Raw genomic sequence first — 23,320 nt, 5'->3', positions numbered from 1 at the left:
CTCTGTCCCTGTAAAAAAATTAAAAATTAAAAATTTAAAAAATTTAAATGAATCTCTTCTTGTTTGAGACAAATACCTTTCTTGGAGTTGCAAGCAGTAATTTTAAAAGAGAAAGGCACAAAGAGAAGATCTGGCTATGGGGGGGGGTAAAAATGTCATGACTCAGTTTCCTGCGCCACTCATTATCTTTCACTTTAAATAAAAATTGTCTATCTCTAAGGTACACACCAGGAAGACCTGAGGTACATACACAGGGTGAAGTGGTCACTGCCACCAAACCAACGAATCCATCTCCTCACAAAGTTATCTTTTGTGTGCGTGGCGAGAGCACCTGAAATCTAGTCGTGGCCAATGTCCAGTATCATTAGCGATGGTCATCATGCCGCACATTAGAAATGTTGATATATAGATATCTATATAAATTATATATATATACTTTATTTATTTCCATCAGAAGGATTGGGTAACTTTTCCCAAATTGGGTAACTTACCACCCTGCACTACCGCAAGGGCTCTTCATTCTCTGTGACTCGAGACTGATGGCTCCCAGCAAATAACGAAAGGATGGGAAGGTGATGGTTGGAAGAATTAAAGACCTCCAAAGGTTTGTTTTTGTTTTTTTTCCCATAATGATTCACAAGCGGGAGGGGAATAAAGCGTTCAGATTGAAAACAAACAAACTGGTAAAGCAGTCCTCGTGGTTACATCTGGATCCGTTCTGAGACACATCAAAGTAATGTGCGGCTGGTTAATGACCACAGCTTGTCAACCACTTTTTCAGTGACAGCAGCTCATTCGTGGGCATCGTGATAACGCTGCTCACTCCCAGTGTAATACTTGCCCTTGCGTTCCCTCCCTAAGTGAAAGACAAAGGGACAGCAGACAGAACCCAGCGCCGATCTTCGTTAGCAGAGCCCACAGACCACACAACTGATGCATCCGGGAACTGCGGCTATTACAAATGACCGTCCTGCTTTCTCACTCCCAGGGGATTTGTGGTTTCATGGCCCCCCAGGATCGCTACGTGCACACGTGTAAAGATCATCCAGCCTCCGTGCTGAGACAGAAAGACTGGGAATCACTGCTCTGCGGGCTGGGTTAACTGAGGAAGGAACGGTCGAGTTAAAATGACACCATCTGAAAAGAAGCGGTGGTACTCCTGGTCTCAGAAGAGCACACAGCCTGACCAGGTGGTGGCGCAGTGGATAGAGCGTCGGAATGGGATGCGGAGGACCCAGGTTCGAGACCCCAAGGTCGCCAGCTTGGCGTGGGCTCATCTGGTTTGAGCAAAGCTCACCAGCTTGGACCCAAGGTCGCTGGCTCGAGCAAGGGGTTAAGGGGTTACTCAGTCTGCTGAAGGCCCGCGGTCAAGGCACATATGAGAAAGCAATCAATGAACAACTAAGGGGTCGCAACGAAAAACTGCTGATTGATGCTTCTCATCTCTCTCTGTTCCTGTCTGTCCCTATCTATCCCTTTCTCTGACTCTCTCTCTGTCTCTGTTAAAAAAAAAAGAAGAGCACACGAATGCGCTGAATAGTGACAAAACGGAGATTCTTCAAACCTTAAGCCGAAAGGAAGCCCTCTTCGCTACATTTCTGGGGTTGGAGAGGTTGAAAACACTGCCGTGGCGGGAGATGCATTGTCTACAAAGCAGAGCGAATGGAAAGGGGCAAGAACAGCACAGTGGATCCAGGAGCCAGAACCCACAGGAATTTAAGGATCCAAATTTCAAGATGTAGTTTTGAGGAGGTGAGTCACTATTCAAGGGAAGCAAAGAAAATCAAGCGCAACGTGCTGTTCTGAGAGTGACTGACCTTCTCGGACGCCGGCCCTGGGGATGCGCTCTCCAGGTCCTCGTGCACACGGTCCAGCAGCCAGAGCAGGAACTCCAGGGCGTCGTGCTGGGAGTTGCCTTGGAACTGAGCTCCATACTTGGAAACGGCATTCTAAAAGGAAACGCAGAAAACCAGAGGGTCACCTGGGCCCTCCAGCAACCAAAGGAGGGCCTATCAGCTCCAGGTCTACCAGTGCTCACGACTCAGCCCTCTCGTGGGATGACAACATGGAAACAATATGGGGTGAAAAATGGTCTTTTCTGCAAAAGTCTTCCCTCTGGGGGCAGTCTCCCAGATGCTAAGGGTTTTCTGTATGGGAGAAGGCAATTTTTTCCTCTAGAAAGACTAGCAATGTACGTGCTGTCCTTTGAAAACACACAGGGTAGTCTCTATTAAATATTTTTTTATTTTTTTAAACAAGAGAGAGAGACAGAGACAGAGAGACAGATAGGAAGGGAGAGAGAGATGAGAAGCATCAACTTGTATTTGTGACACTGTCGTTGTTCACTGATTGCTTCTCCTACATGCTTTGACCAGGGGGCTCCAGCCAAGCCAGTGACCCCTTTCTCATGCTAGCAACCTTGGCCTCAAGCCAGTGGCCTTGGGTCAAGCCAGAGACAATGGGGTAATATCTACAATCTCATGCTCAAGCCAGCGACCCCGCACTCAAGCAGATGACCCCATGTTCAAGCCAGATGAGCCTGAGCTCAAGCCATCGATCTCGGGGGTTTGAACCTGGGTCCTCAGCATCCCAGGTTAATGCTCTATCCACTGCACCACCGCCTGGTCAGGCTCTGTTGAATATTTTGATTCTGTTGTTGCCCCCCCCAGTCGCCGGGGCACACCCAGTCCCCCTCCACCAGTCCACTTCCATGCTGTCTCCCTCTGTTCGCCCCACACACAGGCGGAGCAGCTTCTTGCCTTACCCTCTACCTCTGGGATTTCCTTCTCTCCCACAGTTGCAGTTCTCTTTGTGAATGACCACCCAGCATGGTGGACTTCCTTAAATACCATGCATGTAGCTCCTGTACTGCCTCGTCTAACATGTGAAATCTTAGCACAAACTTCTTTTTCTGTGGTTAGGTCACAAAATAGTTGATTATTTTTAATCTTCATTCTTTTTCATTGTTCCTAACACTAGAAGAAATGATAACTACGTGACATTATACAGATGTTAGCTAACGCTACTATGGCAATCCTATGGTAATTTAAATGTATCAAATCAATACTATTGACACTAGTCCTCCTTTACCACTTGGTTTTGCTTTGCACACCTGCAGTTACATGAGGCCAACTGAAAACCGAAAGTATTAAATGGAAAATTTCACAAATAAACAACTTACAAGTTTTAAGTTGCACTCCATTCTGAATAGCCTGAGAAGCCTCGCACCGTCTTGCTCCATGCTGCCTAGGGCACGAGTCATCCCTAACGCCCATGCATCCGGGCTGGATGTGCTCCTGCCCACCAGTCACTTAGTAGCTAATCTTGGTTATCAGATCGACTGTCTCAGGATCTGAGTTGTGTTCAAGTAACTCTTGAACATCAGGCAATGTCACAACACCTGTCAGTCACCTCACTTCACTTCATGCAGGGATTTTATAAGCTCACATATTCACAAGAAGTGTGAATACAGTACAATAAGATACTCTGAGCTGACCGGGCGGTGGTGCAGTGGATAGAGCGTCGGACTGGGATGTGGAAGACCCAGGTTCGAGACCCCGGGGTCGCCAGCTTGAGCGAGGGCTCATCTGGTTTGAGCAAAAGCTCACCAGCTTGAGCCCAAGGTCGCTGGCTCAAGCAAGGGTTTACTCGGTCTGCTGAAGGCCCGCGGTCAAGGCACGTATGAGAGGCCAATCAATGAACAATTAAGGTGTTGCGATGCGCAACGAAAAACTAATGATTAATGATTCTCATCTCTCCGTTCCTGTCTGTCTGTCCCTGTCTATCCCTCTCTCTGACACTCTCTCTCTGTCTCTGTAAAAAATAATAAATAAATAAATAAATAAGATACTCTGAGACAGAGAGACCACATTCATGTAACTTTTATTAGACTGTCTAGTTATAATTGTCCTGTTTTATTATTGTTGTTGTTCATCTCATGATGTGACTAATTTATAAACTAAACTTTGTAATAGGAATGTATATATAGGAAAAACATATATAGAATTAATATATGTGGTTTCAGGTATCCTTTGGAGGTCTTGAAATGTATCTCCTGAGGATAAGGGGGGACTACTATATACCTTAAATGTACACAATGTTGTCAAATATAACTCAATTTTTTTCTAAATGGGTACATTTCACTGTACATCATTTATATTTTAATAAAGTTGGTTTTAAAACCAAAAAGCATAAAAATAACAAAATAGTCATCTTTGTTTTGACCACACAATTTCACTTCAAGGAATTAAGCTTATGGAAATGAACAGAGCTGAAAACAATGATTTAAATACAAGATTTTTTAATAATGCAGGGTTATAACTGGAAAATTCTACAGTACAGAAATATCTCCATAGGGATTGATTAATTTAATAAAATATTATACAGCCTGACCTGTGGTGGCGCAGTGGATAAAGTGTCAACCTGGAAATGCTGAGGTTGCTGGTTCGAAGCCCTGGGCTCACCCGGTCTAGGCACATATGGGAGTTGATGCTTCCTGCTCCTCCTCCCTTCTCTCTCTCTCTTTCTCTCAAATGAATAAATAAAATCTTTAAAACGTATAAAAAAATAAAATAAAATATTATACAATCATTAGAAATTAACTTTTCTTTTTTTTTTTTTTTGTATTTTTCTGAAGCTGGAAACGGGGAGGCAGTCAGACAGACTCCTGCATGTGCCTGACTGGGATCCACCCGGCACGCCCACCAGGGGGCAATGCTCTGCCCATCCGGGGCGTCGCTGTGTCGCGACCAGAGCCACTCTAGTGCCTGGGGCAGAGGCCAAGGAGCCATCCCCAGCGCCTGGGCCATCCTTTGCTCCAATGGAGCCTCGGCTGCGAGAGACAAGAGAGGAAGGAGAGGGGGAGGGGTGGAGAAGCAGATGGGCGCTTCTCCTGTGTGCCCTGGCCGGGAATCGAACCCGGGACTCCCGCACGCCAGGCCGACGCTCTACCACTGAACCAACTGGCCAGGGCCCAGAAATTAACTTCTCTAGAATAGTTTAATAATCAGGAGAAAGTCTTATGATAATAGTTTTCAAAAAGCAGGTTACAGTGCTGGCCAGATAGCTCTGTTGCTTAGAAACATTGTCCTGAAGCACAGAGGTTGCTGGTTCGGTCCCCGGTCAGGGAACGTACAGAAACAGATGTTCCTGTCTTTCTCCTGCTCTCTCCCTTCCTCTCTCTCTAAAAATCAATAAAATAAACATTGGGGGGGGGGGAGCAGGTTACAAAACTAGGTTTTCCAGTTGTTGGCAAATGCTTTGAAACAGACCAATACTTATTGTTGCCTCTAGAGATGGTTGTCCCTGCAGCCCCAGGTCGGTGTTTACATTTGTACACTTTCAATTCTTTATAGCATACACATATCTCACTGTGTCCTTAGAAAAGCAAAGTATTATAGATAAGACCATAAACAAAATATTTCATTTGCCATTAAAACAAAGCCTGGCCCTGCCATCGTGGGAGGCGGGGTGACCGGGACAGGAACGGGGAGCACAGCATGCCCGTCCTCCCAGCATGTCAGCGGTTGGGTAACTCGCCCCAGCACGCTGGTCCCTTGTCAACGTCCTCCCTTCCTCTGTCAGAAGCCACGAACCCCTCCTGAAGACCAAATGCCTTTATAAAACCTTACGTGGCTACCTGCCAACCAATTCTCCAGCCTCTCACCCCGAATCCCTTAGGCTTTCACGAATTCATTTAACTTTCCCTTTTACTCTGCCTAGCTCCTCAGCCCCACCCGCCTCAGGATGGCACTTTCAGTTCCTTGTCCTTAGTTGACCCTTGTTCTTCCAAAACTCACCTCAGTGGTCACCCCTCCTGGGAAGGCTTCCCACCCCTCCTCACTCCACCGACCCCACCTCCCCTCGTCCAACCCCAGCCTCCGGCCAGAGTGGCCGCAGCTCCTCGTATTTCTATTCTCTAGCACTTGCCACGGGCTCCAATCACGTGCCTGTGTGATTACTCCGTTGCCAGCCATCTCTGGCACAGAATTAAGTCTCTGCAGAGCAACCCTCGAATCAGGTTTTATACTCATCATTCTCGTCTTCCATGCGCCTGCTATAGCATCTGGACAACTCAAGAAATACTGGTTGAATGAATGAATATTTCTTCGTTTGTAAAAATAAGAGGACTCACCCTAGATGTCAATCAGCAAGATTCAAAACCCCAGACTGGAATCCTCTACTCTCTGCAAGCCTGACTACCCAGAAAGTCTTGGAAAACCCCAAATTAGGTCACCCTCATTGACATTAACAACATGATTACCCTTCCATTCCTCAAGGCTCATCTGGCTTTCGGGGTTTGGGAGCTGGAGAGACAGGAAATAAATCCTGGTGAGTCACCCAAGCTGATCAGCAGTTTGAAAGGCTTTTTTCAAACTACTCCCACCCCTCCCATCCCTGCAGTTCCCGGATGAGAACGCATCTGGCCTGAGAAAAGTACACAAAGGGTACCTTCCTCCCTCCTTCTGGGTCTCTGTGGGCAAGGAGGTGTAAAGATAGAATAATAAAGTTCCTCGGGACCAGGCGCTGTTTTCTATGCTGTAAGTATAAACTCATTTCATCTCCACGAGGCTACACTGCAATAAGGCAGGTGTCCTTATGGTCCCATTTTACAGATGTGGGAAGTTGAGGCACAGCAAGTTTTGGAAACTGCTCAAGGTCACAAAGCTCTGGAGATCTTGCCCCTGATCACTATATGATACTGCCTCTATTGAAAAAGAAAACGTTGCCAGAAGGAGACAGAAGTGACGCCGGGTTGACCCACCGATTCCCGCAGCAGTGCTGCCCCTGCGGAAGCAGGAGAGGAAGGTGAGTCCTGGCATCTGGGCGGTCACGTGGCCGGGATTGCTTTCTCAGGCTGAAACTCAAGAGCAGTGATGCCTGTGGAATGAGCACTGACAGGTTCCCCTCCCCCAAGAACAACAAGCACTATTCTATGGGGAGCTGGAGCTCTCTGCCCAGAGTTGTGGCTTTTTTTGTTTTGTTTTGTTTTTATTTTTATTTTTTTTTTGTATTTTTCTGAAGCTGGAAACGGGGAGAGACAGTCAGACAGACTCCCGCATGCGCCCGACCGGGATCCACCCGGCACGCCCACCAGGGGCGATGCTCTGCCCACCAGGGGGTGTCGCTCTGCCCCGACCAGAGCCACTCTAGCGCCTGGGGCAGAGGCCAAGGAGCCATCCCCAGCACCCGGGCCATCTTTGCTCCAATGGAGCCTTGGCTGCGGGAGGGGAAGAGAGAGACAGAGAGGAAGGAGGGGAGGGGGGTGGAGAAGCAAATGGGCGCTTCTCCTATGTGCCCTGGCCGGGAATCGAACCCGGGTCCCCCGCACGCCAGGCCGACGCTCTACCGCTGAGCCAACCGGTCAGGGCCTTGTTTTGTTTTGTTTTGTTTTGTTTTTAGCAGGAAGCAAGCCATGTGCAGCAATGATCAGGAACTCTTGAATCCAACTGGGACCCCAAACCAACGCCTGGCTTGAACGCCCCAGGTGAAGTGATACACAGAACTTCGGAGGAAAGCCTCTCGACCCTGAAGCATCCTGAGTGAGTAGACCCGTGATCCCGGGGACAGCGGAGGCAACAGATGCTAACGGACCCTGGAGGACTTGATTTGTACTAAACAAAAGGATGGCATCTCTGATACAGCGTGCCCACTGCCTTTCCTGGGCTCTCAGCACAGACCTGGCCAACAGGTTCTCAGCTTCCCTGGGCTTAGAATAAAACCCAAACACCCTACCGTTGTCTCCAAGACCCTAGTGCTCTGGCAGACCTAACTAACCTACGCCTCACTCCCCTCCTGGGTTCCAGCCACACTTTTCCTTCCGTGACTCTAAGTCTCGGTCCTTTAGGCCTGTGCTGCTCCTCCTACCTGGGTCAGCACTAGATCTTGGCCTGGCCGCGTCCTCATCATTCAGATCTGAACTCCAGCATCACCTCCTTCCTCCCAGACCTTGGCCTTCAACGGCCGACTCCCCACCCAGGTTCCCTCTTCAGATCGGGAATTCTGCTCCTGTCATCAGAACACTGCCTGGTCCACAGGTTATCCATACTTCCACAATATGTTTGCTGGACTCAAAAAACACCTAACACACTACTCAAATCCGCTAGCTCCCTCCCTTCAACCCCTCTAAATACCTGGGAGGAATTAATTCACGAAGAATACGTTTGCGAGCGATGCCTCAGCCAAATCAACTCAGAACCAGGGCGGAACTGGCAAGTGCGGTCTCAGGAAAGCTCCGAGAAAACCCTTTCCTGACGGAGCGCACCTTTTCCAAGAAGCGAAACCAGCAGGGCGGGGACGCGGGGGCCGCGGGCGGCGAGGACCGCGGGCGGCGGCGGGGCGCTGCCTACCTTGAACTCGGCGGAAAGTTGGGGCGTGTACTCGCGCGTCCAGAGCGCGCGCACCAGCGCCGCCAGGTGCTCGGTGACCTCGGCGCGGCCGGCCGCGGCCCGGTAGCGCCCGAGCGCCAGGAACTCGGCCAGCAGGTCGGTGTTGCTGAGACACTGCACCACGGCGTTCATGAAACAGGTGTTGCCGTGGTTCTTCAAGCCCTGCGCGCCCGGCGGCCGCGCCCCGTCGCCCGCAGGGAGCGGAGGGTCGGGGCCCGGCGGGCGCTCCTCCCCGGGGCTCCCGGGCGCGGCTGGAGCCGGGGCCGGGGCGCAAGCAAAGCCCCCGTCGCCGTCGCCATCGCAGTGTCCCGGATGGGGCCGGGGCGGCGAGTCCTCGCGGCGGGAGCGGCTGCCCAGCGCCAGCAGGAAGCGGCTGAGCAGGCGGCGCAGGGAGCGGCGGCGGCGGGGCCGGGACGCGGGCGACCCCCCGCCGGCCCCGGTCCCCGGACCCCGCTCCATGGCTCCCGTCGGCCGCCTCCCCGAGCTGAGCCCGGGCCCCTGGCGATCGGCCGCTAACAGGCCTTTACAACCCGGGACTGGCGCCCGGGCACCGGCTACCTGCGGGCCAGGTGTGTGGGGACAGGGCGGAGGCGGAGCCACAGGAGGGGCCGCCCGCCCCGCCCCGCGCGGGAATCCGGCCGCAGGTCCCGCCTCGGGCAGCTCCGGGACAGCCACCCCTGTCGACACCCCGGTCCGCGCCCCGCCCCCGGGGGCGGGCTGGGAATGAAACCCTGGGAGTCTCCGAGTTCACGTTCCCCTCCCTCCCCACCCCCTTACTTCTTATAAACCGACCGACCTGAATTTAACCTCCGCACCTTCCTTCCCAGCCTTCGGGCGGTGGAAATACGAGAGGAATGATACATTTGAAAGGATCTCGTAAATTGGAAAGTTATGGCTATTTCTAAATTTCTTACAGTTACATCCAAAGGAATATGTAGAAAAGGGAAAGGAAGACACACACCACACACACACACACACACACACACACACGACAGCATTTTGCGTGGTGAGAGACCCTCACTGGCAACGGCGGGGAGCGCCTCCAGGCGCCGCTGGTCCCTGCGCAGGCTCAGGGGTGTGCAGACACCAACCGCCTCTCCGCCCGTCTGCGGGGGAGGAAGGCAGAGCCCTTGCCCGGACCGCATCCGAGGACTAGAACTGGGAGCCGCGTGTTGCCCCACATGAAATACCAGATGGTTATTGTTAGTTTGTTTTTTAAAACTACAGACTACGTTAGAATCATTTTCCCAAAAAATGCTTTAGCTGGTGGAGAAACGGGCTCAGAGAGGTTAACGCAACATACCGCGAGGCCACTAAACCCATAAGCAAAAAAAGCAAAACTCGGCCTGGGTCTATGGACTGCCAACCCGCGGGTTGGCTCTTTCCAACCTCCGCACTGGACAGTGTTTGCTTACCAGGAAGTTTTCTGGGTCTCAGACTCGCTCCCTACGCTGTCACCTGCTCATTCCTTGAAGCAATGGACCTGACCAGATAGTGGCGCAGTGGATAGAGCGTCGGACTGGGATGTGGAGGACCCGGGTTCAAGACCCCGCCGAGGTCCCCAGCTTGAGCGCAGGCTCATCTGGTTTGAGCAAGGCTCACCAGCTTGAGCCCAAGGTCGCTGGCTCCAGCAAGGAGTCACTTGGTTTGCTGTAACATCCCTCCCACCCACCCCCATCCCCCCCACCCCCCCACCCCGTCAAGGCACATATGAGAAATCAATCAATGAACAACTAAGGAACTGCCACGAAAAATTGTTTCTCATCTCTCTCCCTTCCTGTATGTCTGTCCCTCTCTTTGACTCTCTCTGTCTCTGCCACAAAAAATATAAAAATAAAAATTTCTTGCTGGATTGTTACCCAATCAGAATTTACTTGACCTTTCCCTGCCCTGGATTCCCTGGATAACTAGGGGACTCCTCTCACTTTGTCCCGTAACTGTCAGGTTTATAATTAATCAGGCAAAGTCTTGGAAAATCCATTTCTCATTGCTTTCTAGCTTAAATACAAAAAAAAACAAAACAACAACAAAAAACAGTGGTATGCATTATTACATCAATGCCCTAAAATGTTACTTCTTTTTTTATAGGTAAATGACCACCATTTATTAAATATCCACTTTGATATATCAAATAGGGCAGCAACAAGTCACCAGATGCAAATATGTAAATGAATAAAAGGAACATCATCAAGGATAAAGATTATGCTTAGAACAAAAGACTGAACTGTGCTTTGGGGCCTTGATATTTCTGAGAAATAGTGTTATTTACCCTCTCTGGAAAAGAACACCCGGTTGGATGATAAGTATTCACAAGCTCTATTCTCTCACCCTCGGATGGTGTCGGTTGGCAATGGCGCAAGGTCACGTGAGGAACCAGGCCCGGGAACATTGGCTGGAGCCGCTCAGACCTACGCGCACCAAAAGAAACTTCCCAGCCTGGGTCCTGGCCGGTTGGCTCAGCGGTAGAGCGTCGGCCTAGCGTGCAGAGGACCCGGGTTCGATTCCCGGCCAGGGCACACAGGAGAAGCGCCCATTTGCTTCTCCACCCCTCCGCCGCGCCTTCCTCCCTGTCTCTCTCTTCCCCTCCCGCAGCCAAGGCTCCATTGGAGCAAAGATGGCCCGGGCGCTGGGGATGGCTCTGTGGCCTCCGCCCCAGGCGCTAGAGTGGCTCTGGTCGCAACATGGCGACGCCCAGGATGGGCAGAGCATCGCCCCCTGGTGGGCAGAGCGTCGCCCCATGGTGGGCGTGCCGGGTGGATCCCGGTCGGGCGCATGCGGGAGTCTGTCTGACTGTCTCTCCCTGTTTCCAGCTTCAGAAATATAAAAAAAAAAAAAAAGAAACTTCCCAGCCTGACCAGGTGGTGGCGCAGTGGATAGAGGGTCAGACTGGGATGCGGAGGAACCAGTTTTGGGACTCGAGGTCGCCAGTTTGAGTGTGGGCTCGTCTGGTTTGAGCAAAGCTCACCAGCTTGGACCCAAGGTCGCTGGCTCAAGCAGAGGGTCACTCGGTCTGCTGTAGGGCCTCCCCCCCAACAAGGTACATGAGAAAGCAATCAATGAACAACAAAGGTGTTGCAACAAAAAACTAATGATTGATGCTTCTCATCTCTCCGTTCCTGTCTGTCCCTATCTATCCCTCTCTGACCCTCTGTAAAAAGAAAAAAAAAGAAAAAAAGAAACTTCCCAGAAGCCCTTTGAAAAAGAAAGACCCTCTGTCAGCCAATGAAATTTTGCCTTGTCATATCAACTCGACCATCCTAATGACCCTATAAATTACCCCCACGCTGGAGAATCCTGCGACTTCTCTAGCCCCAGTCTGGCAGACCAGAGAACATTGTTCCGGAAGCACTCTGAATAAAGCTTTTATTATTCCACATTTCATGGCTACACCCTTCTTTTTTCCTCAGTGGGAAAATACCTTACAGTAAGCACAGGAGGAAGATTTTATGGCCAATGTCAAAACAGCACCTATGAAACTTCATCCTTGATCATCACCCCACAATGTTCAACGACACACATTTTCTTGGCAAAAGCACTGTTTATGCTTGACTCTCTCTGTGTCAGGAATTCTGCCCATGCTTTCATATATCATTTCATGAATTCTTACAGTAACATTTTGAGGAGAAATGTATTCTTGCGCTACTAAAGAAGAAACAGTGGCTCAGAGAATAGTTTGAAGCAGGGGTCGGGAACCTATGGCTCGTGAGCCAGATGTGGCTCTTCTGATGGCTGCATCTGGCTCACAGACAAATCTTTAATAAAAAAAATAATAATAATGTTAAAAATATAAAACATTCTCATGTATTACAATCCATTCATTTCCTACCACTCATGTTCACGGTTGTGGGTGGCTGGAGCCAATCACAGCTGTCCTCCAGTGGAGTCCAAATTGTTATTGGATAATGCATAATGTACACGGTTGCTGTATGGCTTTCACAGAATTACATTTTAAAATATGTGGCGTTCATAGCTATCTCAGCCAAAAAGGTTCCCGACCCCTGGTTTAAAGGAACTACACAAAATCCAAATTCAAACTTAGGTCTTGCCCCGTGCAGCTTGCCGGATGAAATGCTGATGAAGAAGGGGAGAGCTCGCCTTCCTTATTTTTAGAGGCTATCAGCAGAGCTGCCTACCTGTGGAAGTGTCATGAGGAAGGGTTGTGGGTTTTGCAAAGTCCTAGAAAACAGATTACGACAGGAAGGCAACATGGGAAGTTTATTCACAGTAAGAAAACTCTCCGTTACAGCTTGGGCAAATTATTCTTGAACATCTTTCAATTTTAATTAATAGTTGAAGGATGGCAAATACATTCCATAAAGGAAAGGAGAAACTTACAGATAAAATATTTTGACTGAAGAACAAAAACACAGACGTAAGGAATCAAAACCAATCTTGGTTATCTGAGCGCAACGTTCCACAGGACTGCGTGCAATGCTGTCATTCAGGAAACCATCGCCGCTTCACGAGGCGTACGGGTACTTCCACCTGAGAATGGCTCCATCCGCGCTCACGCTAATGATGTACTGATTTCCTGGACTTATCCGAATGCGCGTGATGTTGCCACTGTGTCCAACGCCAACGTGAGTCACTTCACCCTCGTTATAATCCCAAACTTTGACCATATGGTCACTTCCACCTGAAAAAGACATTTATAGGGTATTGCTATAATAGAATACAGAGAAACAGCCCTGATTTCAAATAACTGATCATTTTTCAACACATTCCCCATGGGCCAGCTCAAAGGAAGAAAAGCCTGTCCTCATAATAACTCTTCCCCTTGACTGTAAGAGTCTAGGGCTGTTGTTGTAAGTTGGAAGGAAAAGCACTTACAAAGAGGTGACATCACCTTTGATCGCACCACCCAGAAATACCCGCTGATCACATCTGGGCTCAGTTCCTTTCCGTCTTGTCTCTGTAAGTGTGCGGGAGGCAGACACATCTGCGTATGTGATTGGGGTCACAGCATGTCTGGGTTTATGTCCTGTTTTCAGTAAATATGTTTACGAAACTTTAGTTTGGGGCATTGAATTGTTAATGTCCTGAAGAATCAAAGAGCCTGGCAGGAAACGGCATTGATGTTGTTTCCATAGGCATGGTGTGTGCGGTGAATGCCCCCGGATATGCTGATTTAAAAGTCTGGCATTTCAGAATTCAGCAGGAAATCACAGAACAAGGCACGGTGGACAACCCAGGCCATTTAAAGGTCCATTTCTAGCATGGAGGCCCACCACAAAAAGAGCCAGCCATGAATGACTTAGCTTTATTCATGCCCCTAAGGCTCCTAAGCCAGCGTTTCCTCTCCCTGAAATGTGACGACTGCATTTTTCTTTTCCAGCTACACTGGCTGCAGCACTCAGACCTGAATCAAACCACATCTGCCCTTTAGACCCTTCGGAGGTCACTTCCAGGTGCCCCCAGGTTCCTACTGAAGGAAGTCAGGCTCGGCTTCCTTTTCTCACCTCAGCACTAACCTGTGACAAAGTGCACTCCTTCCACTGTGATGTCCATCCCGTTGATTGACCCAGACAGGGACCCCTCCAGCTCTCGGATGACTGACCCATCAAATATCTCCCAGTAGGCAATCTGCGATTCCAAAGAGAAGAGCGTGAGGCAGGATTCAGTCAGTTTAGTGGAATTGTCCAAATACATGCTAACAAAATATGGCTCTACTTTATATAGGAGGGAGCAAAAATATATCGTGGGATGCTATGTTGGCTGAAACTATAAATAAGCTAAAGCAGGGAGTGGAGAAGCCATTTTAATATTTTTAGTATTGAGTGCTTTTTTTTTTTTTAATTTGCATTCTGTTTAAAAAGAGATGTTGATATGCTGGAAACCCAGAGGGCGACAGAAGGGGGCTTTTGATCAGACAAAGCAGACTGAGTCTGGAGTGAGCTGTAAATGGAAGAGGAATAGCCCTGGCCGGTTGGCTCAACAGTAGAGCGTCAGCCCAGTGTGTGGAAGTTTCAGGTTCGATTCCCGGCCAGGGCACACAGGAGAAGCGCCCACCTGCTTCTCCACCCCTCCCCCTCTCCCTTCTCTCTGTCTCTCTCTTCCCCTTCTGCAGCCAAGGCTCCAAAGCTGGCCCAGGCACTGAGGATGGCTCCATGGCCTCCGCCTCAGGCGCTAGAATGGCTCCAGTTGCAGCGGAGCAAGGCCCCAGATGGGCAGAGCGTGCCCTGGTGGGCATGCCGGGTGGATCCCGGTCGGACACATGTGGGAGTCTGTCTCTCTGCCTCCCCACTTCTCACTTCAGAAAAATACACACACACACACACACACACACACACAGGACCAGCAGTGCATCCACCTGCCCACTTCTCCGTCAAAGCCAGAGAGAGAAGCTGCAGGTCCAGTGCGAGGGGGAAGCACTTCCTTCCTTCCGCGTGGAGAAGGAGCAGCCCCCACGGTCCTGGAGGCCGGGCCGTAGAGGGCCACCAGCTCACTGAGGCTTTCTCTCCTTCCTCACCCTGCCCGTCTTCCCAATTTTCTCCTCTGCCTCAGAGCAATAACCGCACAGGGGGGAGTTTTAAAGACAAGCTGTTAATATCAGTCCCCCTGCCCCCCCCCCCCGCCACAGGGAGGGAAACTCAGTCAGGGGTGGGGGTGGGGGGGAGACAGGAACTAGAGGAGAGGTGCTTTTTCTCTGAATATACTGCATTTATAGTTTTTGAACTTTGAAACGTAAACGTACAGTTTATTCAAACCTAAAATGTCTTTCTAAACAAAGGGCACTTGCCCAGGGATCAGGAGTGGGAACTCGGGCTTGCATTTCACCCCCTCCTTGTCTCACGTTGATGGAAACTTGCTGTGGTGTTGTCATTGTGCCAGAAATCTGTGTTCCTCTGAATGTAGCTAGTTATTGTGTATCCACACACATACACACACACACACACACACACACACCTGTATAATTTCCTTTGATGCTTGATCGCTTTAACATACAGTTCTGTTTTCACCGTGAAATTATCAAAAACTATAAAATCACACCCAAATCCTCCTTTCCCAGGAAGCACACCAGTGGGAGTGGTCTGGGTTCCACTGCCTGCTTTCCTGGCCGAAGAGGTCGAAGTGACCCTCTCCTGAGGGAGCAATTTGACCCGGTCTCAGGCTGCCCTGAGTGCCCTCTGCCTGGGACGTCTTCCCTGCGGTCTAAGCATGGCTCAGTCCCTTTGTCATGCAGGCCTCAGCTCGGAGGTCACCTCCTCAAGGAGGCCTTCACAGACCACCCAGCTGAGGCAGCCTTTCTCCTCCCAGCCAGCGCCATATAACCCATTCTGTTTTCTTTTTAGTCCTTTCACCACCTCATGGCATCTTGCTCACTATTATTCATTGTTCATTCATGTATTTTGTTTACATGTGGACTATCCTGCCTTGTTCCTGATCTTAAGGGGATTGCTTTTATTTTTTGCCTATTGAGTATGATGTTGGCTGTCCCACCCTTTTTGATGTGGGGTGGTGCACTCTCATGAGGAATCCCATTGATGCCTCAGATAAATTACTATGTATCAGAGACTTCCTTGTTTGTATATTGGATTAAAGGTTTTGGTTTCTACACTATAAAGTGGGGCAGACTGGGAGCTTGCTCCCTCTCAGTTCCTGCTATCACCATTGCAGGGGCCTCCCTGATCCCTTGCCCTTCATGGGAAAAGCAGGTTTTCTGTGTTTCCCTTGTCTTCTCTTGAGGCTTGCCTGTCTTGGTGAGACACCAGACACCAATAAACAGAATGCCCCACTCTTGGGCAGATAAAATATATTATGCTCACTTTGTTAAAGATGGCGCTGCCCATATGGAAGCCGTAGCCCAGGTGATATTAATGTGTGTTGGGGGCAGGCTGTGGGCAGGCAGGATCCTTGTAACCTGGGGCTTGGTTTTAGGACTAAGCCTTTCCCACCCTTTTTGAAGTGGGGTGGTGCAATCTCATCATGCCCCAGATAAGTGTCTTTGTATTAGAGACTTCCCTATTCTGTATATTGGATTAAAGGTTTTGAATCTACACTATAAAATGGGGGCAGAGGCCCTGGCCGGTTGGCTCAGTGGTAGAGCGTTGGCCTGGCGTGCAGGAGTCCCGGATTCGATTCCCAGCCAGAGCACACAGGAAGAGCACTCATCTGCTTCTCCACCCCTCCCCCTCTCCTTCCTCTCTGTCTCTCTCTCCCCCTCCTGCAGCCAAGGCTCCATTGGAGCCAAGTTGGCCTGGGTGCTGAGGATGGCTCTGTGGCCTCTGCCTCAGGCACTGGAGTGGCTCTGGTCCATGCCCCGGACGGGCAGAGCATCGCCCCCTGGTGGGCATGCTGGGTGGATCCCAGTTGGGCGCGTGCAGGAGTCTGTCTGACTGCCTCCCTGTTTCTGGCTTCGGAAAAATACAAAAATAAATAAATAAAAATAAATATAAAATAAAATGGGGGCAGAACGGGAGTCGGTTCCTGAAATTATCATTAGAGGAGAGAAAAGAGAGGAGAGGGAAGAGAGGCCACGTGGAGGAGGCCAAGAGAAGCAGCCAAGATGGCGGAGTGTTGAGTGAGAAGCCAGTTAGTGCAGAATTTGTGCAGGGAGAAGGAAGGAGATGGGGAACAGAAGTGAATAAGTCTGGTGAGCTAGAAATCTTTGATTCTAGGAAACTCGGATAAGTCAGTAGCTTTGTGAGCACTGAATGAATGGGTTTTGGAGCCCAGTGTGTGTTTTTACTTGCCCACCAGGTGCAAGCTAGGATTAAAGATGATGGCCCACCAGTTTTTGGCTCTGTTTTTTCTTTACCAACTGTCCGAATCCAATGCGAACCTGCATGGGTCAGGCGGCTGTGATGGTGGCCATGACCACTGGCTTTACACCCACCATCCTCTGCTCCACCATTTTTTTTTTTTGTATTTTTCTGAAGTTGGAAACAGGGAGGCAGACAGACAGACTCCCGTATGCGCCCAACCGGGATCCACCCAGCACGCCCACCAGGGGGCAATCTGCCCATCCCGGGCGTCGCTCTGTTGCAACCAGAGCCACTCTAGCGCCTGAGGCAGAGGCCACAGAGCCATCCCCAACGCCCGGGCCATCCTCTGCTCCAAAATGGAGCCTCGGCTGCGGGAGGGGAAGAGAGAGACAGAGAGGAAGGAGAGGGGGAGGGGTGGAGAAGCAGATGGGCACTTCTCCTGTGTGTCCTGGCCGGGAATCGAACCCGGGACTTCCGCATGCCAGGCTGACACTCTACCACTGAGCCAACCGGCCAGGACCTCCACCATTTCTTTACCATCTGCCCGAATCCAATGGGAACCTGCATGTGAATGGCCATGATCGTGGCTCCTGGCCTTACAACCTCTGTTCCTTCTCTCTGCACAAACTGGCTTCTCTTTCAGTACTCTGTGACCATCTTGACTACTTCTCCTGGCCTCCTCCACGTGGCCTTTCTCTGCTCTCCTCTCTAATGCTAATCCCAGGAACCAAGTGAGAGCAAGCTCCCAGTCTGCCCCCTTTATAGTGTAGAAACCAAATCCTTTAATCCAATATACAAACAAGGAAGTCTCTGATACATAGTAACTTATCTGAGGCATAATGGAATTCCACCCCACATCAAAAAGGGTGGGAAAGGTTTAGTCCTAAAACCAAGCCCCAGGCTACAAGGATACTAGCTGCCCACAGCCTGCCTCCAACACACATTAATAGCAAGAAGGGCAACTAATATAATCACCTGGGCGATGGGCTTCCACATGGGCAGTGCCATCTTCAATACAGTGAGCATAATATATTTCATCTGCTCAACAGTGTAAATACACTAATTTGAAGATTTTATGAGCTATATAGCAAAGCATTTATAGTAATGTTGTGGTTAGCTCCCTAACATTCATTCCATCCCATTTTCAAAACTAAACCTTTCAGACCACAAGTCAAACAGGGGTTGGGGGATGGGCAGGCAAAAGCTACTTTGGGCTTGAGGCGAATATCTCCATGACCTCCCACAAAGTTCTGTCTGTGCCAGGCAAATCCTGGTTGGATCAGGCAGCATTTCTGGGGTTTTATGACAAGGTATCTTTGAGCCGTAGTCCCAATCATCTGGGAAGCTTACACAGGACAAAGCTCCACTCCTAGATTCTAATTTGGGGGCGGTGGGAGGTGGAAGAGACACCTTTAGTATCTCCCCACAATATTCTTATGCATTTAATTTAACTCATCAACTTTTTCTGTAGCTAGAAAAAGATAAATATACAACGTCTTCTTCAGTGACCTCCAAGTCATCTATAAGTCTTAATTAGAGGAATCCAAATTCATTTCTTGGGTGTACAGATAGGCTGATGTGATATGACTGGCGGGGTGGATGACACTCTAGCATCCTTTTCCCTCCATGGACCTCTTACTTACTCCAAGGGGAAATGCCTTCCAAAAAAGGATGAATCTTCAACTTAAAAGATTTTTAATATATTGATGAAGCAGAGCCTTGAGGAGAGATAAGGAGCTCTATTGTCATTCCATTTGAATTTAGTCAGCGACAACTGATTTGGGCACAACAGGTTCTTTCCAGCTTCAGAAATTTCCTTATAATAAAAACCAATGTGTATCGAGTACCTATTAGGTGCAGACAGACTGCTATTAGCATTACCTGTGAGCATGGCTTTACCCCTCACAGCAACTCTATGAGGCTGGTAGTATCGTCACTTCCATTTGACAGATGAGGACGTGATGACACCAGAGATTACATAGCATTCCCGATGTGGCACAGCTGATCAGCAACGACAACCGGCATGTGAGCTGGCATGACTCGGAGCCTCACCCTCAGCCACGACACTGCACTGCTTCTACCTCAACCCAGAAAGGTCTTAAGTCTTGCCAGGAATATTTACCTTTCTGTCTGTCCCACTGGTTATGAGCTGAAACTCTTCAGGGTGGTAACAGACACACTGGAATAAGGTATTGGCCAGGATCATCTGATTCCTCCGAAGACGTCTGAAAAGCAGATGCAAAAGCTGTAAAACTTGCCTGACGTGCAGTGGATAGAGCGTCAGACTGGGATGCGGAGGAACCAGGTTAGAGACCCCAAAGTCGCCAGCTTGAACGCGGGCTCATCTGGCTTGAGCGCAAGCTCATCTGGCTTGAGCAAACACCCACCAGCTTGGACCCAAGATCGCTGGCTCAAGCAAGGGGTTACTCAGTCTGCTGTAGCCCCACGGTCAAGGCACATATGAGAAAGCAATTAGTGCCTGACCTGTGGTGGCGCAGTGGATAAAGCATCGACCTGGAAATGCTGAGGTCGCCGGTTCAAAACCCTGGGCTTGCCTGGTCAAGGCACATATGGGAGTTGATGCTTCCAGCTCTTCCCCCCTGTCTCTCTCTCCTCTCTGTCTCTCTCTCTCTCCCTCTCTCTCTCCTCTCTAAAATGAATAAATAAATAAATAAAAATTAAAAAAATATATTTAATCATAAAAGTAAATTAAAAAAAAAAAGAAAGCAATTAGTGAATAACTAAGGTGTCGCAACAAAAAACTGATGATTGATGCTTCTCATCTCTCTTCGTTCCTGTCTGTCTAAACCAGGGGTCCCCAAACTATGCCCGCGGGCTGCATACGACCCCCTGAGGCCATTTATCTGGCCCCTGCCTCACTTATGGAAGGGGCACCTTTTTCATTGGTGGTCAGTGAGAGCAGCACATTGACCATCTCATTAGCCAAAAGCAGGCCCATAGTTCCCATTGAAATACTGGTAAAAAAAAAAAAAAAAGAAATACTGGTCAGTTTGTTGATTTAAATTTACATTTACTTGTTCTTTATTTTAAATATTGTATTTGTTCCCATTTTGTTTTTTTACTTTAAAATAAGATATGTGCAGTGTGCATAGGGATTTGTTCATAGTTTTTTTTATAGTCCGGCCCTCCAACGGTCTGAGGGACAGTGAACTGGCCCCCTGTGTAAAAAGTTTGAGGACCCCTGGTCTAAGCTGTAAAACTTGACTTTTTCTCCCCTAGAAAACTTATTTACTGCTCAGGCAGAATTCGGTACAAGATTGGATTAGGGTTGTGTTGGGCAGATAAAATGTATTATGCTCACTTTGTTAAAAATGGTGCTGCCCACGTGAGGCCGTCGCCCAGGTGATATTAATGTGTGTTGAGAATCCTTGTAGCCTAGGGCTTGGTTTTGGGATTAAGCCTTTCCCACCCTGTTTGATGTGGGGTGGTACAATCCAATCATGCCTCAGAGAAGTGACTTTGTATTAGAGACTTCCCTATTTTGTATATTGGATTAGAGATTGTGAAGCTACAATATAAAATGGGGGCAGAACAAGAGTTTGCCCTCTTGGTTCCTGGGATGATTAGCATGAGAGAGCAGAGGGAGCAGAGCAGAGAGCAGAAAGAGGCCATGTGGCCAGGAGACGCAGCCAAGATGGCGGAGTATTGAGTGAAAGGCCAGTTTGTGCAGTTTGACGCTGGAGAAGGAAGGAGATGGGGAACAGAGGTGAATAAGGCCGGTGAGCTAGAAACCTTTGATTCTAGGAAAGTCGGATAAGTCAGTGGCTTTGTAAGCACTGAATGTGAGTGGGTTTAGGAGCCCAGTGTGTGTTTTTTGCTTGCCCGCCAGGTGCAAGCTAGGATTAAAGACTATGGCCCATCAGCTTTTGGCTCCGCTGTTTCTTTACCAACTGTCCGAATCCAATGCGAACCTGCATGAGCAGGGTTGCTGTGATGGTGGCCCTGGCCATGGCTGCTGGCTTTACAGGTTGTTTTGTTTATTCCAAACACACTCCCTGTTCCTCTGCCCAGTCCACCGCCGGATCTTGCCATTGCATCTGAGGGGCGGTCAGAAGATACCCAGGGTGGGGAGAACCCTGCCCCAAGGTAAGGCATGGAACTAAATGGGAAGCCTCGAGTTCCAGTGAAAAGGAAGGAGAGGCCGAACCCCGAGTCAGTCTGCTGTCTGTCGCACAAAGTACTTCATTCCTGGGACTGCCATTTTGAAATGAAGGTCTCTGTAAACTGAGCAGCAAAGTGTGGGGAAAGGCTTTGAAAGCTGGATATTATTGAGCCTTACCTACAGGGATTTGGATCCAGGACGTAGGAATGAAGCCCACAAGATCTGCGTTTTTAATCAGCACCCCAGTTCATTCTAAAGTGTACCATGGTTTGAGAACCCTCCTTTTGGTACTGTACTAATATATATACTGCATAAATTAGCTTCTCCTTGCACAGATGATGTGGCTGGGAAACCATCTTGCAGGCCAGGCTCTGCTGGCTGAAATAATGTACCTTCTGCACATTTTCTTCTCATTGTGGGAGTTTTCAAACATGGCATCTGAACGGAGCATTTTAAAAGAATTTGGCACAAATTAACCAAAAATAGTCCCGCTACAGAGCAAGGAGGTTCAGAGCCTGGAAGTGGTCACAAACCATTCATGGAAACAAGCGTAGACATGCCTTCCTAGTTATATATTTTCCCAACAGGAAGCTAAGGTGAAGGCTAACACCTCCCGCAAGTGTGGTCCTTGGGCCAGTAGCAGGGGCATCATCTGGGATCTCCTACAAATACAAGATCTCAGAGGCTACTTCAGACCTATTGGATCAAAATCAGCATCTTAATGAGATCCCCAGGTGAGCTGCAAACACCTCAAAGTTAGAGACGCACAGAACCAGAAGATGGAAGGGTGCGTTGGTTTCTGTTTTCTAATGTACTAAATAAAAAGCATTCTGCCTTTGCCTTTAGTTCCTATTCTCTCCTCTCCTCTCCGATCGAGAAAATGTTATATTCTTCTGCTGTATGTAGTAAGGTGCCAGAGAACTGTAAAACTTAGTACTGGCAACACCATTTAAAAGAGGAAGTCAGGCTGTCTGTCCTGTCCTTTCTTTGGAGAATGGAGGAAAAAGAATATAGAAGTCTCCTGATTTACAAGGACAACTAGGGTCATTTGGTTTTAAGTTCTCTGAAAGGATTAAAATTATCTGAAGAACTCCCTTTTGCTTTCAATAAGAGGCAAAATTTACATACCAGCCTACACTGATCTTAGCTCTCCCTCCCTTCCTGGAATCTGAGATTAACGTGTACCTCTAGGCAAAGGAGGAGAGATAGGTACTAAAAGGTTTATGAATGTCTTTGATTGTATTACCTTGAAAGTTTTAATGTTTTTTGTAAATCCCCTAGACAAATGTTATAATCTTGTTAATGACTGTGTCATGCTGTCATGCCCCCCCCCCATGTAGTCAGAGTATATAACCAGCCTCTGAAATATACTTGGCGCACATGATTTGGGTCTGCTATGCCCCGTGTCAGCCATATGCGGTTGGCATATTTAATAAATCACCTCCTTTAATAAAACCTTTCAAACTTCATCTGGACTTGGTGTCTCTACGTAAACCCACTGAAGTGAGGTATGGTACTTTGCAGAATATTGGGTACGGTACTTTATAACATTATCTGTATCTATCTATCTATCTATTATCTATATCTATTTATCTATCTATCTATCTGTTGGGCAGATAAAATATATTATGCTCACTTTGTTAAAGATGGCGCTGCCCACGAGGAGGCCGTCCCCCAGGTGATATTAATGTGTGTTGGGGGCAGGCTGTGGGCAGGCAGAATCCTTGTAGCCTGGGGCTTTGTTTTGGGATTAAGCCTTTCCCACCCTTTTTGATGTGGGGTGGTACAATCCCATCATGCCCCAGATAAGTGACTTTGTATTAGAGACTTCCCTATTTTGTATATTGGATTAAAGGTTTGGATTTCTACACTGTAAAATAGGGGCAGAACAAGAGCTTGCTCTCTTGGTTCCTGAGATTAATATTAGAGGAGAGAGCAGAGGAGAGCAGAAAGAGGCCATGTGGAGGAGGCCAGGAGAAGCAGCCAAGATGGCGGAGTGTTGAGTGAGAGGCCAGTTAGTGCAGAGTTTGTGCAGGGAGAAGGAAGGAGATGAAGAACAGAAGTGAATAAAGCTGGTGAGCTAGAAACCTTTGATTCTAGGAAAC

At 48.8% G+C, this 23,320-nt stretch overlaps 2 protein-coding genes across 6 annotated transcripts in view; both read right to left on the bottom strand.

The window, feature by feature from the left end:
- Nucleotides 1-9,040, bottom strand: part of USP43 (ubiquitin specific peptidase 43) — a 63,633-nt gene extending 54,593 nt beyond the window's left edge. For 2 of the 4 annotated variants that reach the window (XM_066264245.1, XM_066264246.1), the window contains exons 1-2: nucleotides 8,349-9,040; nucleotides 1,818-1,949 (exon numbers count right to left, since the gene is read on the bottom strand). In XM_066264245.1, coding sequence (XP_066120342.1) covers nucleotides 1,818-1,949; nucleotides 8,349-8,846 — 630 coding nt within the window. In that variant the 5' untranslated portion in view covers nucleotides 8,847-9,040. The remainder of the gene's footprint in view (nucleotides 1-1,817; nucleotides 1,950-8,348) is intronic. The other 2 variants (XM_066264248.1, XM_066264247.1) reach the window with 2 other exon arrangements.
- Nucleotides 9,041-12,599: 3,559 nt separating this feature from the next.
- CFAP52 (cilia and flagella associated protein 52) overlaps nucleotides 12,600-23,320 on the bottom strand; it is a 38,954-nt gene continuing 28,233 nt past the window's right edge. Inside the window, exons 12-14 of one of the 2 annotated variants that reach the window (XM_066264264.1) lie at nucleotides 19,215-19,317; nucleotides 13,859-13,970; nucleotides 12,600-13,023 (exon numbers count right to left, since the gene is read on the bottom strand). In XM_066264264.1, coding sequence (XP_066120361.1) covers nucleotides 12,848-13,023; nucleotides 13,859-13,970; nucleotides 19,215-19,317 — 391 coding nt within the window. In that variant the 3' untranslated portion in view covers nucleotides 12,600-12,847. Of the gene's footprint in view, nucleotides 13,024-13,846; nucleotides 13,971-19,214; nucleotides 19,318-23,320 lie in introns of both variants that reach the window. The other variant, XM_066264265.1, reaches the window with a different exon arrangement.

Source organism: Saccopteryx bilineata, chromosome 2 (genome assembly GCF_036850765.1).
Source record: "Saccopteryx bilineata isolate mSacBil1 chromosome 2, mSacBil1_pri_phased_curated, whole genome shotgun sequence".
NCBI lineage: Eukaryota > Metazoa > Chordata > Mammalia > Chiroptera > Emballonuridae > Saccopteryx > Saccopteryx bilineata.
The sequence above is the reverse complement of the archived record's forward strand: the minus strand, read 5'-3'. Positions and strand labels throughout refer to the sequence as shown.